The sequence below is a fragment of the Pristis pectinata genome, chromosome 20 (genome assembly GCF_009764475.1).
Source record: "Pristis pectinata isolate sPriPec2 chromosome 20, sPriPec2.1.pri, whole genome shotgun sequence".
NCBI lineage: Eukaryota > Metazoa > Chordata > Chondrichthyes > Rhinopristiformes > Pristidae > Pristis > Pristis pectinata.
Window position 1 is genome coordinate 13,699,930 of NC_067424.1, and position 18,328 is coordinate 13,718,257.

The 18,328-nt window shown below is 39.5% G+C and overlaps 1 protein-coding gene across 1 annotated transcript in view; it reads left to right on the forward strand.

The window, feature by feature from the left end:
* Nucleotides 1-17,883, forward strand: part of capza1b (capping actin protein of muscle Z-line subunit alpha 1b) — a 40,650-nt gene extending 22,767 nt beyond the window's left edge. Inside the window, exons 2-10 of the mRNA XM_052034571.1 lie at nucleotides 401-464; nucleotides 3,629-3,680; nucleotides 6,867-6,930; nucleotides 8,820-9,026; nucleotides 11,232-11,311; nucleotides 13,291-13,369; nucleotides 13,451-13,522; nucleotides 14,947-15,009; nucleotides 15,660-17,883. Of these exons, the coding sequence (XP_051890531.1) occupies nucleotides 401-464; nucleotides 3,629-3,680; nucleotides 6,867-6,930; nucleotides 8,820-9,026; nucleotides 11,232-11,311; nucleotides 13,291-13,369; nucleotides 13,451-13,522; nucleotides 14,947-15,009; nucleotides 15,660-15,800 (822 nt within the window). The 3' untranslated portion in view covers nucleotides 15,801-17,883. The remainder of the gene's footprint in view (nucleotides 1-400; nucleotides 465-3,628; nucleotides 3,681-6,866; nucleotides 6,931-8,819; nucleotides 9,027-11,231; nucleotides 11,312-13,290; nucleotides 13,370-13,450; nucleotides 13,523-14,946; nucleotides 15,010-15,659) is intronic.
* Nucleotides 17,884-18,328: the final 445 nt, after the last annotated feature.

An 18,328-nucleotide genomic window follows, 5' to 3' on the forward strand; every position in this document is an offset into this window, starting at 1 on the left:
GGAAGGAGGGTCAACATCTCTGAGAGATATGAAGAACAAACACAATATTATCACCAACATCATCATCTATTATTGCAGGATTGTCTCTAGCAGTTTGCTAACTTGATTGATGAAAATCAGAAACCTGCAGATGCTGGAAGTCTGAAATAAAAATAGAAAATGTTCTAAGCACTCAGCAGATCAGGCAGCATCTGTGGATAGATAAACAGAGTTAATGTTCAGTTCAAAGATGAAGGGTCTTCATCCTGCAGAGTGTTTTCAACATTTTCTGTTTTTATTGCTAACTTGGTTAATGTGCTGGTAAGTACGTTCTGTAGATGCTCAAGAACAGCTTTTGAGGTGTCTGACATCTTGTGAGAAACAGGATTGGTAACTACTCATATTTCTGGTCTGATTTTAGGTGCAAGTTGCCACCAATTTCATTACGCATGCACCACCAGGGGAGTTCAATGAAGTTTTTAATGGTAAGTGAATGAAAATAGTAAGTCTTTTTTTGGTTTTGTAACCTCAAAGTTACTAATTTGATCATAAGATATGTACAGATGTGTATGCCTTCTGTATGCCTGTGGCAGTGGCAGTGCGAATTATAAGAGCTCTTCATTAGTCCAGTGCTGAAGGATTGCTTTCCATGGAATCTGGAATGAAGGTGTTTATTCATTATCTACTTCAACTGGAGTGTAGGATTCCTCCATCAAGGAGGGAGTTCCAAGATGTCTTCAGCCAAGTCAGTGAAAGAGAAATAGGCCTGTGTTTCCTGGATTATCATGGCTGCCAGTAGCCCATGACTAATGATTTGGATGACTGTAAATGCACTTGTCAGTAACTTAATGACCCCAGGTTAATCTGTGGTCTGTATTGAATTAGTTGATCTTATTTTGCAGACTATTGGCCTGGTCCAGGATATTGACAAAGTGTCTTGTCATACAAAAGTCAGAATACATATAATCTATAGAACAATTTAAACTGCTTTTAAAGTCTTTGAATTAGAGGATGGGAACCGGATCCGCTGTTAAATCACCATTCCCATTATCTCAAGCACTGACGACATACTAGAGTCATGGAATTATCACCACAGGAGACCAATTGAGCCATTGAATCACAGAATGGTTACAGCATGGGAAGAGGCCATTCTGTCTATCTACTCTATACTGGCTCCATGCAATACCAATCCAACTAGTTTCATTCCCCTGCCCTCTCCCCAGAGCTCTGCAAATTCTTATCTACATTTCTTATCTATTATTCAAATGCTACAATTTCATCTGCCTCCACTACAACTCCTGACTGCTTTTCAGATCCTAACCACTGTGTTTCAGGAAAAGAAATCCTCATGCGCCTCTGCTACTTCCTTTGTAGAGCTGTCCAATTAATCCCCACTAATAGTGCTACTTCCTCAAAGGCTTGCAAAATTTTCTGCCATTCAAGTTGTTTTGAAGACAGTGGAAGTTGGCAACCAAAGCTGACTGATTATATGTGTATGGTTAACCTCAAGTGGGAAAACTGTAGATTATTAATACAAAATGTAATGTAAAATTATAAATGCAGGAAGTGCAAAACATACAAAACAGTAGCTGAAAAGCGTAGTCAACTGTAGACCCATAGAAGAGAAGAAATAGGGACAGTAGTCAGCCATTTGACCCCTTAAGCATTCGGTGAGATAATGGCTAATCCAGCTTTCCTCATCCATTTTCCCACCCTGTCTCCATAACCATCATTCCCTTTACTATTAAAAATCTCATGTATCTCAATTAGAATGCATTCACAGATTCAGCCTCCGCAGTTTTCTGGGGCAAGGAATTCTGAAGATTTTTATTTCATTGAGAGAAGAATTTCTTCCTCACTTCAGTCTTAAATGGCTGCCCCCTTATTTTGTGATTGTCCCCTCTAGTCCTACTATGACAGGAAACAGCCTCCCATTCTTGATTCTTGTTTCAGTAAGGTCGCCTTTCATTCTTCTAAACTCAAAAGATACAGACTCAACCTGTTTAACCTTCCTCATAAGAAGATCCCTCCATATCCAGGGTCATCGTAGTTCTGAACTACCTCCAGTGATAAATTAGGGACCAAAACTCTAAGTATGGTCTTACTGCTGCCTTGTGCAATTGTAGTAAGACTTTACTGTTTTTATACTCCAAACCCAATGCTCCTATACACTTAAGAGGTTCAAATTTTTAAGCAGAGCAATTAACTTTATCTCAAATTTCAGGATTACTCCCTTTTCATATTCAGCAAACAGAATGCTGTCTACTTTTGGCACAGTCAGGGAAATCCAATTGTTTTCCTAAGGATTGCAATGCCATACTGGCAGATTACTAAATTGCAGATTACTAAACTCTGTGGCAAGCAAAATGATTATTAAGAAAGAGATGGTCATGAATTATACACTGTTAGATTGGCACGATCATCTGTGGAAGGGAGCATTAAAACAAGGTCCCTGACCTGGGTCTGCATTTTCAGACTAAATATGCCATTTGTTTCTTTATGGAAAGCAACGAAGTTATGTTGTGCCCTCACTATTTTCCTTCTCTTGAACATTTTTTGAAACAGATTGTCTGGGGATTCATTTATTTCCTGTTTATGCAGCCTTCTTACATGCACATTGGTTGCTGTGCTTTTCTGCACAAGTGAAGCTCCTGAAGGAATAATAATAGCTCGGTTATCTGGCATACACCGCGGTTAACCGCATTGATTTTTAACTCATTTTCCTTGTTTTCAAATCCATCAGTGGCCTTGGCCTTGGCCTTTACTTTCCCTCATCCTGACAACCCTGTATGACACCTGACTTCAACAATTGCTTCCTAAATACAGTTGCTTTAATTGCTGTACTATTGCTGCCTATGCCTTCAACTGCTATGGCCCTAATTCTATTTGGAATTTCCTAAACTTAATTTATCTCCTTTAAGAAATTGTTAATAGCCGACATCTTCTGCATAAATGTATTTTTAGATGGCTTGGTGTTAAATTTTTGCTTGATTTCCCTCCTGTGAAACGCCTTGGGACATGTAATACACAGGTGCTTTATGGATACCTGTTGTTAATTATGTTAATAATGCTGCCATGCAATTTAATTATATTACAATAAATGTTTTGGGGAGAAATAACTTCTCATATTAATAAATTGAATACAAATATATGTTCTTTCTTTAAAGGCTGTGTGTGTAAGTCCTTTTTGAGCAATTGTGATCTAATTACCATTAAGATGTTGGGCCATATTTACTGATTATTTAGCTGATAGATGTTTTTATCGTCATGCTATCTGCAGTATTTGTGCCCTAATATCACTCTGACTTGAGTAGTGCTAAGTTAGCAGATTCATAATTTTAGCCTACTGTGGGTTGTTCAGGTAGCAATGTTTAAGAAGCATAGAGAATCAAAACTTTTGAAAATGATTCATTCAGATTTCCTGTAGGTTAGTTTGCAAAGGCATCATCAGAGTTGTTCTTGTTAGTTCATTGCATCCTTGGCACTTAAAACATACACTAATTTAAATGAGACACTTTTGAATTAACGTGTGTTGACTGTATTTGTAATTTATTCTTAATTGTTACATTCATCAATAATTATTTTGAGATAAACCTAATTTGGTTTAAATTACCAGTTCTGATTTTGAAAAGATGCTTTCAATTTCCAGATGTACGTGTTCTAATGAATAATGACAGTCTTCTCAAGGAAGCAACTGTAAAGTAAGTCTTTAAGCTTGTATGATACTTCTTAAAATTTTTCAAGTGAAGTGTTCCCATCAGGATGTGAGACGACACTGATATTTTTGTTGCTTTTTTTCCAGTTTTCTTGCGTTCTTGTGATCCACAACATCTTTTATTTTTGGTGGATTAATAATAGACTCTGCATGCATATTGCCAAACCTCAATAATCTCTACTGTCCCATGGTGATGTTTCCATTTGTTTCACCAGCCTCTGCAATTGGAGAAACTTCGGGTCACTAGTTGATCAGTTCAAAACATTTCCAAGGGAAGGGGATGGATCAACCATGCTCTGATTTGTGGAGCATAGTATCAATATCATGAGGGCAGGCGCGGTAGAGTAGCGGTTAGTGTAACACTATTACAGCGCCAGCAACCCGGGTTCAATTCCTGCCGCTGTCTGCAAGGAGTTTATATGTTCTCCCTGTGTCTGCATGGGTTTCCTCCGGGTGCTCTGGTTTCCTCCCACATTCCAAAGACGTATGGGTTAGAAAGTTGTTGGCATGCTAATGTTGGCGCCGGAAGCGTGGCGACACTTGTGGGCTGCCCCCAGAACACGCTACGCAAAAGATGCATTTCACTGTGTGTTTTGATGTACACGTGACTAATAAAGATATCTTGTCTTTGTTTTTCAGGTGGTAGAGATATAGATGGTTGTGAATAAAATCCCCATTTAAGTTCTACACTGTGTGTACAACATACAGCTTTTTTAATGTCAGGAGGATTATTGTGTTACTTTGATTTGGAGAGAGCTTTGTGTCTCAGTGGACGACCTTGCAAATTAGGACCTGGTTGCTTTTCACAGTTTTGAATTCATGCCTGCTTTTGCGTAGGAGTCAGCTCAGTTGATTGATTCAGGGTGTACAGATTTAAATTAACCTCCATTTTAGAATTGCATGTTTCCTTTTATTGTCTGATACCTGACCAAACAGAGGAATAGAATTAGTTCCAATGTAGAAGTTTCTCATGAGTATTTTATCAGAGATGGGAGATGTAAAATTGAGCAATGGCAATGCCATTACAAGCCAAAGGACATAATTACAATGTGATGTTTTACTGGGCAGGTTTCATGATAAATATGCACATGAGATTTTCAAATGAGTAAAGCTGACATGCATCAAGAGATATAATGACATTTTAACTACATTACAGTAATTGTTCCGTCCCTTAGATCTTTAGCTCCACTTATACTCTTGTCATCTTTTCATCTCTTAATGCCATTCCCTTAAAAGATTCAGGTTGTGCATATTCCATAATTATTGAAGTCTAGCAGTAAGTGCTGCGGGGATCAGTGCTGTTCACAATCTATATGAAGAATTTGGATGAGGAGACCAATTGTAATATTTCAAGTTTGCTGATGATGTAGAGCTGGGTGGCAGTGTTGTGAGGAGGATGCAGGGAGACTTCAGAGGGATATAGATGGGTGAAGTGAATGGCAGGTGAAATATTGTCTGCAAAAAATGTGAAGTTATCTACTTTGGTGGAAAAGGCAGTAAAGCAGAGTACTTTTTTAAATAATGAGAGATGGGAAAGTATTCATGTTCCGGGGGACGTGAGTGTTTGGCCTAATCATATCGAATGGTGGATCAAGCACAGACCTGAATTGCTTAACTCCTGCTTTTATTTCTTGGGTTCATGTGTAAGAATGATCTGAATTAGATTGCAATACTTACCCCTACTGTACATTCTTGTAGAGTGCTTGGAGTGGGAGGAGGATGGCAACAGTACTTTTCCCTTCACTGACTTTAGTAGGGAAAATAGACAAAAATAAATAACAAGTACATAACGGTTTACACCCAATAAAAAGCAGGCAGTGCCAACTGCAGGATATTGGTAAAAGTTGAAACATTGAAACATTCTCCATGCCTTCATGCTTAACAGCCTTTGTGCTCACGCAATTGTCGTAACCAAAACTGCTTTTAGATTTGCTGACCTTCCAGTTTCTCTGTTACTGTCATTTCCTGAAAGCCTACATGCCAACCCTGGTGTCTGTTTCTTTTTTTAAAAAAAGATGTGTCCCTGAAATGTGAAGTGATAATTCTGGGGAGGGCGTGGTTAAATTGTCTGCATATTGCTTAATGAAGATGCTCTTGATGCATCAACTTTTGTCAGAGCAGACTGGGAAATTTGCCTTATTTCCTCATTGCTTGTTCCAACAAATTATATATTGACGATGGATATACAGTGTGACATTAACCATTGTTTTTATCTAACCCCAACCCCATCCCCAACACCCATTTGCTTTTAAGTAAATTAGCTTCTCTGACCATGGAGGGTTCAAGGAATATTAAAGTTAATGCTGCTTAAGCATAGTGGCGCAATTAATGGAGCTGCTGCCTCATAGCATCAGAGGCCCAGTTTCAATATGATCTTGGGTGCTGCCTATCGGGAGTTTGCATGTTATTCTCGTGAGACTGCATGGGTTTCCCCTGGGGAATCCAATTTCCTCCCACACCCTTAAGATGTGTGGATGGGTGGGTTAATTGGTCACAGTAAATTGCTCCTAGTGTATAGATGAGGGGTAGAATCTGGGGGGAGTTCATAGAATGTAAGGAGAACGAGATTAATGTATGATTAGTGTAAATGGATAGTTGGTGGTCAGGTCAGACCCAGTGGGCCGAAGGGCCTGTTTCCACGCTGTATCTCTCTATAGTTCTAAAAGCAGTTAATCACTGAACATTAGAGCGTGTTAATCGGCATTCTGCTTAAGATAGTCATGCATTCAGGATAATTATAATTGATGTAAAAAGTAAGCTCCGTCACAGGTACAACCCTCCCCACGGTCGAGGACGTCTTCAAGAGGTGGTGCCTCAAGAAGGCAGCATCCATCATTAAGGACCCTCACCATCCGGGACATGCCCCCTTCTCATTACTGCCATTGGGGAGGAGGTACAGGAGCCTGAAGACCCACACTCAATGTTTTAGGAACAGCTTCTTCCTCTCTGCCATCAGATTTCTGAACGGTCCATAAACACAACCTCATTATTTCTCTTTTGCACTTCCATTTATTTTTTTGTAGCTTATAGTAATTTTTATGTCTTGCGTTCTACTGCTGCTGTAAAACAACAAATTTGCAACATATGTCAGTGATAATAAACCTGATTCTAATAATGATGAAAACAGCTAATCCTTGTACTGGAGACACTAAACTGCATTTTCTTCTCACAGTGCCTTTGCCCAGTATAATATGGACCAGTTCACTCCTGTGAAAATAGAAGGCCATGAGGATCAGGTAAAGATAAAACTTGCTAACTGTTGGAGGGAGGAGGAGGATTGTAATTGTAATTGTGAATGAATGAACAGTTTGTTTAGGTAGAGTAACCAAGGTAGCAGAAGACAGTTGGTGATGGTGAAACTGTACCCTAGCTCAGGTAGTGCATCAGGAGTATTAATGCCAAAATATGTAGGCAGCATACCAATTTCACTGAAGTTCTGTGAATGTCCAATCTATAGACAGGAGAATGGTAGCTATACGTTTATGCATCAAAAACAGAAAATGCTAGAAATGCTCAGCAGGTTTGGCAATGTCTGTGGAATGAGAAACTGCAAACATTTTGAGTCTAAAACTCTTTGTCAGAACTGGGAAAGGGAAAAGCAAGTTATTTTTCAGTAGGAGAGAAGGTAGGGGAGGGATGTGTAGAACAAAGGGAATATCTCTGATAGGGTAAATCCAAATGGGTCAATGGGAGCAGCTGCCAGCACATTAGGCTTCTTTGTCTGTGCAATGTGTTGAAAGTAGCGGGGCTGTGGGACATATCCAGCAGGCCAGACTCTATGAACAGAATAAGAGAAACAGCCAACACGATGTCAGACAGAAATGGTCAGTTCTGATACAGGCAGAAAGAAAGAGTGAACTGCCAAGAGTTAGATAATTCGATATCTGGTTCAGAAGGTTGTAATGTGTCTAAACAGAAGATGAGGTGTGGTTCCTCAAGCTCGTATTGGGTCTTGTTATAACGGTGCAGGAGGCCACAGCCAGAAAAGTTGGAGAGGGAGGTGCATTAAAGGGGCAGGCAGTCAGAAGCTCAGAGTTATTCCTATGGACTGAACGAGTTTGTGTTTGATTTTGAGTTTGAACGTAGATGAGGTCATGTTGTAAATACTGTATGTAATACACCACGATTGGAAAAAGTGCAAGTGAACCATTGCTTCTCCTGGAAGGGCTGTTTGGATCCCTGAATGGTGGGAAGGGAAGAGATGAAAGGACCGGTGTTGCATCTCCTGTGGTTCCATGGGAAAGTGCTGGAGGAATGGGGAGTGGTCGGTGGGGACAGAGGAGCGGACCAGAGAGTCGCGAAAGGAACAGTTGCTGAAAAATGCTTAGAGGATGGTAGTATTTGTCTGGTGGTGGAAATCTGCTCTTCCTCTCTCCAGGAGAAGATGGGTTGAGGGCAGGAGTGCAGCAAGTAGTTGAGATGTGGCCAAGGGCTCTGTTCGTTGTGGTAGAGAGGAAGCCACTGTTCAGAAAGAGAGACGATTCAGAGGCACTCTGCGGATTATTTCATGCAATGGAGAAGGAGGAACTGAGAGAATGGAATGCAGTCCTTACAGGAAGCAGAGTGGAAGGAAGTGTAGTCAAAATAGCTGTGGGTGTCCAATACAGATGTGCAGATCTGGTGAGCTATTCAGTTCTTGCTGGTTAAACTTAAATCTTGCACCTGAACCTAAGACTTCAATAGTTGGATTGCAGTGGGAGAATATTTGTTGTTCTTGGATATACTGTATATAAACAAGAACAATACAGGTGGAATTAATTTGCTAGCATGATTTCAGAGACCTTTAAAATATGGTGATGGGTTTCCATTTGTCAGATACCTGCTTGTAATAAAAAAAAGCTTAAGGAAATATAAAAGCAGAAATAGAAAAAAAAATTGCACTGTTCCTCTTACCTCTCAGGTCCTTTACTCACCAAAATCCACACTATGTTGATACTTAGTGAGCACTGCACATTGTGCTAAAATATCGTGTACCTTAGGAGAACCCACAGATATATACTGATTGTGAATATGATTTTTTTTTTAACGGATGATATAGAAATATTTATTATATGTAATTTGCATTGCATATGCTTGCATTGTCCTTGAAAGTTTAAGTATTAACGTGTGGGATTTTTTTATATAGGTCCTGATTACAGAGCATGGTGATCTGGGTAATGGAAGATTTGCTGACCCAAAGAATCAAGTCTCCTTTAAGTTTGATCATGTGAGGAAAGAAAGCAGTGATATCCAGCCCATGGCAGGCGAGGCTGCGATAGAACCATGGCGGAGTGCCTGTGACAACGCAGTGCGAGCATACATGAAAAACCACTATCCCTGCGGCATCTGCACTGTTAAGTTTTGTGAAAATACAATGCAATTTGTGTAGCTGAAATTTTGTTGGTGGCAACCACCATTTTTTCCAAGCACAGAGTTCACATCTGTTAGTTAATACTTCATTGGATTGATATATGTACCTGGGGCGATAACTAGCTGTAGAGTTCCTGCTAAAAGTCATTGACCTGCTGGAATTTGGAGCAAAAAACAATCTTCTGGAGGAACTCAGCGGCTCAGGCAGCATCTATGGAGGGAAATGGACGATTGATGTTTCGGGTTGAACCCTTCATCTGGACTGAAATAGTAGAGGGAAGATAGCCAGTATAAAGAGGTTTGGGGGAGGGGTGAGGTAAGAGCTGGCAAGCAATGTGGAACAAGGTGAGAAGGGGTTGATTGAGAGATGAAGTCAGGTTGGGGAGGGAAGGGTGGAGATAGCGATAGAGGCTGAGAGGTGATGGGTGAAAGCAACAAAAGGCTGCAGGTTATGCAGATCATAAGAATGAAAGGTGAAGAGGAGCCAAATAAGGGAGTTATAGTGAGCTGTGGGTGGAGTGGTGGGTGATGTGCAGACGGAGTAGGTGGGGAGGGGAAAGAAACTGGAAAATGGAGGGCTTGGAGGTTGGCTTGCAAAGAGATGTGTGTGTGAGGGCTTCGTTGATCAGGAGAGAGAAAGGGACAGAGGAGCGGGTTATCTGAAATTGGATAATTCAATGTTCATACCGTTGGATTGCAGAGTATCCAGGCAGAATATGAGGTGCTGCTCTGTGATACTCTTCGTACTGTCCCCTCTAGTCTTTCAGTCCAGATAATGGGTCTTGACCTAAGACATCGAAGGTCCATTTCTCTCCCCAGATGCTGCTTGACCTGCTGAATTCTCGAGCAGTTTTTCTTTTAAACAAGGATATTTGTGGGCAACTTTTGCTATCAGGTAGGACATTGATGGTTACTTTCAATAGGATGCCAAATGCCAGCCGAACAGGATTTAAACTTGGGAATTGGAAGTTAGAGACAATGATTAAATCAAGATTTGGAAAAGGAGAGAGGTTAGGAATTGGCTCTTAATTAAAAAGACATTTCCATTAATACAACATTTAACAAGGATGACATTTATATGTGTCTCACGGCAAAAATCACAAACTAAATCACAGGAGGGAAGCTGTCAACCACTATGTTGGCTCTTTGAAAGAGCTATCTGTGTAGTCCCACTAAACCCTGTTCATCCTCCTTAACTTTCTCTTGCCAACTGGAGGTCTCTGTTGGACCTGCTTCCAAGCCATCATTATTTTTGGTTGTATGTTGCTCAAGGGTAGATGACCTTGTCCACAAACATTGAATGGGAGAGGGAAATGTGGTCAGAAGGCTCAAAGAGAGAACTGGTTGTAGGTTTTAGACTATTGGGGAATCCAGAGTTATGGAAATCAAGAAAGTGAAGTTGAGGTCAAGTTCGGATCTATGACTATTGAATGGTTTGGCAGGTTCAGGGGCCTTTAGCTAACACCTGCTCGTGTTTCTTATATTTCACAGAGCAGATAATTCTGGAGAGCAGGGATCAGTGAAACACCAGTACACTGAAGCCAGTATCATTGTATTGTTTTAGCAGCTGTTTACTTGTTGATGATCCACTCTGTTTTTGGTTCAGGTGTATTTGCATTCAATGCAGATAATTTCCATCCGGAATATCTATAAATTAACATCTTCCTTCCTTCCTCCTAAGTGAACTTTACTTACCTTTCCCAACCTTAGCTTGCTTCTTTATGCCCAAGTTATTCTGATCCCTCTCTCCTATGGTAAAGCCCTGCTTCAAAATGTTCAGACATGATAGTGCAAAAACGTCATCTCTTTGATCTTCATAATCCATTCCTATCCTACCACTATAAAAACAAACTGCACGTGTGGGAGTATCATGCGCAGGTGAGATTAGTATCTATAAGGAGGATCAGTTTTCACTATGGACACGTACATAACACATCATTTTTTCTTCCCCACAGATGCTGATACGCCTTGATATGTGTTAATGGAAAAAAAATCTTCCCATTGCTGTTCTACCACTGCACAGTTTTATAATATTGATGAATAAAGACACAAAATGTCGCTTATTTCACCAGACAAGAGGAAGCTAATTAAATGCACAGTTCAGATACTAGTATAAGAAATAGACCAAAAGCAATTGTAGCATAAGATTGATAGTCTTTTTTCCCTGACTTGTTATTTTGTTTTGTAGATATATGGTAAGACACTTAATGGCCAGCAGACTATTATAGCTTGCATTGAAAACCATCAGTTTCAGCCAAATAATTTTTGGTAAGTGTTTTTTTTCTTAATGGTGAATAAATAGAGTTCCAATGTCTAATACCTATGTCTAAACTTCAGCCAGTTATTTCTGAACTTCAGCCAGTTACTTAAGTCACATGTCAATCGAGCAGATGTTGCAATATGGAGCATTCATAATGATTCTTTTTCATTCTTTTTTTCTTCGTTACAAGTCTGGTTGATTCTGCAGGGTGAGGTCAAGTCTTGAACTCTTGCTTTATGGTCAGCTAGTCCTGTTACAAATCCAGTATCAATGTTATATGTACTTTGAGTCTCAAGTGAGGACTATAAGAAAGTAGAGGTTCAGCCAGTTTTCATGCTCCTGATTACTTTTCTCTGACTGCTGGACTGTATGTGCATATCCAGTGGCTATTACAGACAGGTTAAGTTATGTATGGATGCCTGTTGGAAGCTTTATCGTGAACGGAATATTGAATGAGATCCCAGTAGAATGATGGACCAGTGACAGAGTTGGTGTCAAGAAGATGGGAGGAAATTGTGTTTATTCCTTGCTATTCTTGGTAGCACATTCATCTCTGAGTTAGACCGTGGGTTCAAGTCTCACTTTGGAGACCATAATTTGGGTTGATGCTCCATTACAATACTAAGGGAGTGTGGTCTTGTCTAAGGAGTTTCCTTTAATTTGATACATTAAAACTGAAGCCTTCTGTACCCACCAGGTGACCACAAAAGAACCCATGGTATTGTTTAAAAAAAACCCCAAGGGAGTTCTGCCTGGTGTCCTTGTCAGTATTTATCTGTTGATCAATACACCGGAAGTAAATTATTTGATTTTATTCCCAGTGCTGCCTGTGTGCAAGTTAGCAGCTTTTTGAGAATGAAGGTCTTATCAAATCGATATTTTTTAAAACTATTTATTGTGCCCTTGAGGCTGTCTTATTCTATATTTTATCCATAACCATGAACTTATTCTCAGCTGCAAGAAGGAAAGAAAGTTACATTTGCAAAACCTTTCATGACTTTCAGATGTTAACAGCAATTCATTGGGTAGTTTGGTATGGTGAAAGGGAGTTGGTTATGGAAGTTGGATGGAAAAGGTGCAGGTCAATCAGAGCAATGAAACCATAGAGCAGCTTTCAAATTTCCGACTTGCATAAGAACATGAGAATCAGGAGTAGACACCAATATATTACCCCCATCCCCATGTGCTCCTATCTTATGCAGTTATGTGTCACCTTATTGAATTCTTTCTGGAAATCCAAATAACTACATCTATTGGTTTGTCTTCACCCTGTTTGTTACATCATCAAAGAATTCAAGCAAATTTGTCAAACTCCATTCCTCTTTTGTAAAATCATGTTGATGATTTGTCTTATGATTCCCGAATGTCCTGCTATAACCTCCATAGTGTATCACAGCAATAATGTATTTCTACAATGACTGATGTTAGTCTAACTGGCCTATAGTTTCCTGCTTTCTGTCTTCCTTTTTTCCTGAATGGTGGTGTTACAATCCTTTAGGACTTCTTACATCATCCAAAGAATGTTGGCAGATTACAACCAACACGTACATCAATCTCTGCAACCATTTCCTTTAAGACTGTAGGATGCAGGCCATCAGCTCCAGGGGATTTGTTGGCTTTTATCTCATCAGTTTACCTAAGCTTGTTAAGATTGTCTTAAGTTCCTCCCTGTAACCTTTTGAATATCCATGCTTTTAGTGTCTTCTATTATGAAGACCCACTGAAAATGTTTTGTGAGAATATCTTCCATTTCTCTATTTCCCATGATTAGTTCCCCAGTCTCATCTCCAAGGGATCAATATTTACTTTAGCTCCTCTCTTCCTTTTTATATACTTGTAGGCACTCATACTGTTTGTTTTGGTACTATTTGCTATTTTCTGCCTCTTTATAATTCCTTAGTCTTCCTTTGCTGATTTGGACTGTGAATGTTTGTTCCAAGTATATTTTTAGTAATTAAATGATTTTTTTATAATCCACTTATTAAAGGAATGGACGTTGGAGATCAGAGTGGAAGTTCACCGTTACTCCACCATCAGCTCAGCTTACTGGAGTTCTGAAGATTCAGGTGTGTTTTGCTGTCTTGTGTGATTGTACAAATTTAATTATATAGCAAACAAACTATTTTAAACATGTAATGTCTTTCAAGGTTCATTATTATGAAGATGGTAACGTTCAATTGATGAGTCACAAGGACATCCAAGAATCCTTGCAAATCACAGTAAGTCAAAATTGATTTAAAATCCATGCATATACTTAGAACGATATAAAGAAGCTACTGGTTTTAAATGAGATTAAATAGTATTTTTGTTGTAATGTCTAGCTTTCAATTCATCTGTTGCGCACTGCTGCTTGAAATATAAACAAAGCCTGCAAGGAGGGGACCATCTGCATCAGAGATCAGTGAAAATATGGCTGAAAGAATATGATATCTGTTAAGGTTTCCTTTCTACCCCCAGTCCTTTCATAGGATGTGTGCGTTGCTGGAAAGAGGAATATTTAGTACCCATCCCTAATTATCATTGAGAAGGTGATGTTAAGCTCTCTGGAAACACTACAGACATTGTAAAGGTTCCATCAAAATATTATTGTGTGGGAAGTTCCTGGATTTTGACCCAGTAAATATAAAGTGTAGCTCAGCATTGTTCCAACGAAGTAAGATGTGAGGAGACTCTCCCTTGATTTTATATCTGTGTTTCCACATCAGACTGGAAATTAACACCTTTTTGTTTCTTTCCCAAGACTGGCATCAAATTTACAGGAGAGATTGAAAATATCTTGAATGAAAGATGATGCCAGAAAACTTCCAAAGAGGATGAACCAAAATTAAATAGCAGTTGAGCAGTTCTGAAACTTGGACTTAATATCTTATAGATCATAAGAGGTGGGCAAAGTGGAAGGATGTACTGGATTCCAGATTTGAGGTCCCAGAATTTATGGCCTGAATTTTCCCAGGAAAATCCTTTTAATCATCTGAAAATTCAGGATTTCTGCTTTTGCTTGCATGAACGTGGAGGCTCTTTACCTCAGCAGATCACCAGTGATGTCCTGACTACATTCTAATGCTGGAATCCTCACAGAGTGCAGATGCGGAGCGTCAACTTTCTACAATTCCTGAACAGTTACACCAGGAAATCTGGCAACTTGTGCCTGGCAAATTAGAGCAAGTTAAACAAGATTGTTTAGTTGTTTTTAAGCACTCTCTGTGTCTTATACATCTTATTTTCTAGTATTATTTTTGTGTTTGGATGTTTGAGAATGTCAGAGACATTCCCTTGACAGCTTTGAATGCTGGTGGTATTTGGGAACAAGGCTTAACTGGCTATCAAAACATTTCTGTGGGCAGGCCTTGTTTTTGTCCTGCTGTATGATGCCAGTTATGGCTGGGAAGGCTTGTATAATGCAGTAGGTGCTGGGTTTGCGGACTAAGTTGTGGTGGTGTGTGAATGTAGTGGTTGAGAGAGCTCAGGAATTAACTAGGTGAAATGAATCAACAGCTGAATTCATGTGATTCCCCAAGTAAATGTGTAATGTCAGCTCTGTGTGTAAGCTTAGTACCTGTGTATTTATTCCCGCATTTATGTCTGATGTTACACTATTCAAAATATTTTTATACTCCTAACTTTTCTTTTCTCACATCTTCAGAATGAGGCCCAAACTGCAAAGGAACTTGTGAAATTGATTGAAGCGGCTGAGTGTGGTTACCAGGTATGTAACTGACCTCTGTGTGGGTTGTTTAAAAACAAAATGTTGCTTCCCCACATCCCACCGTCCCCCCACCCCCAACACAGCACAAAGGAATCATCATATTCAGCCTTCTGAAGAAACTTCACCTCCTCTCACTGGTAAATGATTGATCCATTTAGTGATACATACCTCCTCAGCATCTCAGCCAGTTAGTTTTGAAGGGGGAAAAGGAACTAATCTGACACTGGGCAGTCTTTATCACAGTTAAGTAATGTGAAAAGGTTTACAGTGGAAGAACAGCAGCTGAATGTATGCCTCATGAAGACCAAAGATCGATATGAAATGAACCTCGGTTAATTATGTGACACTTGTGCAAGTTTTATAATCAAGATGCATAGCTGAAGCTCAGATGAGGCAATATCTGTTTCCTCAACTGGAAGATGATGGAAGTGTGAAGGTGACTTTTCAGGGACATGGAGATAAATTGTATTAGAGAGCTCAGGAAGGACATGTAGAATTTTGTTTTGGCCAAATTAAGATGTGAAGATTCAACTGCAATGGATTTTAGTGCTGCTCAGAGGGGTCAATGATTTTTTTTTCTCTGCACCTTTTTAAATATTTTCCTATCGAAATTTATTCCAGTGAGTTTTAATGGTTCTATCTTGTTTCAGACTGCAATCTGTGAGAATTACAATGCCATGTCTGATACCACCTTCAAAGCCTTACGCAGGAGCTTGCCAGTAACCCGCACAAAAGTCGACTGGAACAAGATCATGAGCTACAGGATTGGTCAAGAGATGCAGAGTGCTTAAAGCAAACATGTAAAAGAGGCTTAATGTCAATGTGCAGGAAAAAAAAGCGCAAGGTGTGGTCTCATAAAATTCGAGGATTGACTCTCCAGTTAACCTCTTTCTCCTGCTCTGCCTCCACCCTCCTTTTCCCAAACTCTCAGAAACCTTGATCATGTTGTGCAATGGAACTAGAATGTTACAAGTTACAGTGCAATGGCCACTTTGTAAGATGTCATCAGTTAATGTGTGTGTCTTTTGGAAAGAAAAGGAATTGGTCAGTTGGCTGAATTAATAGCCCATTTGGAGGTTTGGTGATGCATTTCTGAAGCATAAGGATATTTTGATATGTTGGGTCAAATTCTGATTGTTCTTTTTTGTCTCCCTTTGGGTTTGTAGTAAATCTAAGTTTGAAATGCAGTTGCTTTCTGGAAGTGTAGCTGGCAGAACAGGCTAAAGCTTGAAAACATATAGTAGTTATGCTTAGCAGCTAAGTGAGTTAGAATTCATCTTGAGGTCATAAAGCTTTTTGAAAGGGTAGCTGGTAATTCTCAAAGCTTTGCAGCTTTAGAATTTCAACTCAGACTTGCTCCTGACTCTCTTGTATTTTCATGTTCCCCTTTATTTTCCCTTTTTGTGAGGCCACACCTGATCCCATCACCAACAAGGCAGGATGGTGCTGTGTTCAAGCACCTTTCTTAAAAAAAAATTCCAGAAATCAGCCAAGGTGAATCTGCTTAAAGGTACTGCTTGTCTGAAGAAAGCTTGAAGCAACAGCATTCACTGTCATTTCTCTCTTCTGCTCCACTCCCTCATCTAATGGCTTCAAACAATTTCTGTCATTTGTATCTTTAATCATTACATTATGCATTCTTCTATCAGCTGAGGGTTTCATTATGTAACACATTCTAGGTCAAACTTGTGATTTTTCTGTATTTTGGCCAACTGGAGTTGTAAACAGTAAGGAACTGTAAACAGCAAGGAACTGGAAAATCAGACTGGAAAGTTGCTCTATTGAGGGGGATTAGAGAGGCAGAGGAGTGGAAACATGGACAATTCAACATACTGATCTTCCTCTCACACTTGTTTTACCTCATTTTTTGATATACAATAACTTAAACCAATGCTGAAAATGCACCAGCAGAGAGGGATAGTAACTTGCTCTTTTAGACAGGAATGGTTCAAAGGTGGTAACTGAAGGACCCAAACCCTGCTGATCAGTTGAAGGAAGAAACAACAGGATGATAATACAGTCAAAGTATTGAGGCAGCCAACATCTCAATCAGCCCTTCAGACCACCTGCCTCAGTTATAAGGTGCTGGTAGTGAAATACATGTGATGAAGCAAGTTCTGCTGCCTTCCTGAAAGCTACTGTTCAGACACAGACACACACAGACACACACCAGTACAATGTTGACTGGTACTATATCAGGAAGCAGAGAGTTTGAGTGTTCATCCTCTGTCTAGGACTGGCTGGTGCAAAGTTAAGTTCTTTGGGTCTTCCATCCATTGACCACTTGCTGTTGCCTTTTATCATCAGTAAATGGATACCTGGATGGAAAGGAGAGGTAAATACAGAACCGCAACATAAGGAAGATCGCTGCAAATTAAATTGCGGTTATTAGGTGTTCATTTTTTTTTACTGTATTAACTTGCACAGGAACAAATGTAAAGCAAAGTCAATGGAACATGTGGCAGGCTAGTATTATCCACACCAATATTTTTACAGAATTCTATGCTGTTAAGATTTTTTTAAAAAAAGAAAAAAATGTTATATAACTCCCTTTCTCTTAATCTCCAAAAAGGCTTTGCTTTTTATCTTAAAATAGATTGTTTTGTACTGTATTTTGCTTTTATTAAATTTAAAATGCAATTTTTAGTCGTACACTGCCAGTGGAATTTCAAAATTGACAGAGGCTACTTAGTACTCCAAGTGGTATGGCAGACATCAGATAAAACGGTGGTGAGCTTGAAGATTAATAGATCTCCAAAGTGAAACTGTAATCAGCAAGATTCTCTGCTTGACGGGTAACTGTGCAGTCGCAAAAAAAAGTGGAGCAATTTTTTTAATTGATTTTGAATCTAGTAAAATTACTTACATTCGTCATTTTCTCAAGCTGTTTTATTTCTCGCATCTCAAATGTGTCATGAGGCAAAGGTTCCTATGGAGAAGGTTGCATATTGCTTCTACTTTTGAGATATGTAGACTTGTAATCTAAAGATTTACTGGTGTGCAGCCATTTGGAATCACGCCCGGCACAAATATTGTGGGCTGAAGGGCCTGTTCCTGTTCTCATGAGGGAGTATGTGCTTGTTTTTAAGAATTGTTTCAGAAGACTATGCACCATTCTGATCCACACAGACCAGAAACTTCAAGTCTCTAGTGACCTCAGTTAAGTCATCATTGGAGGCCTACAGTTAAGTGAGCCTTGGGGATTATGATGGTGGTTGTTATGGATGAAATGGTGTGTGGGAGGAAAACTGGGTTGCTGTCTGGTTATCTTCCTTCACTGTTACAGAAAAATGACAGGTGATGCCAACAAGGTTTCTCA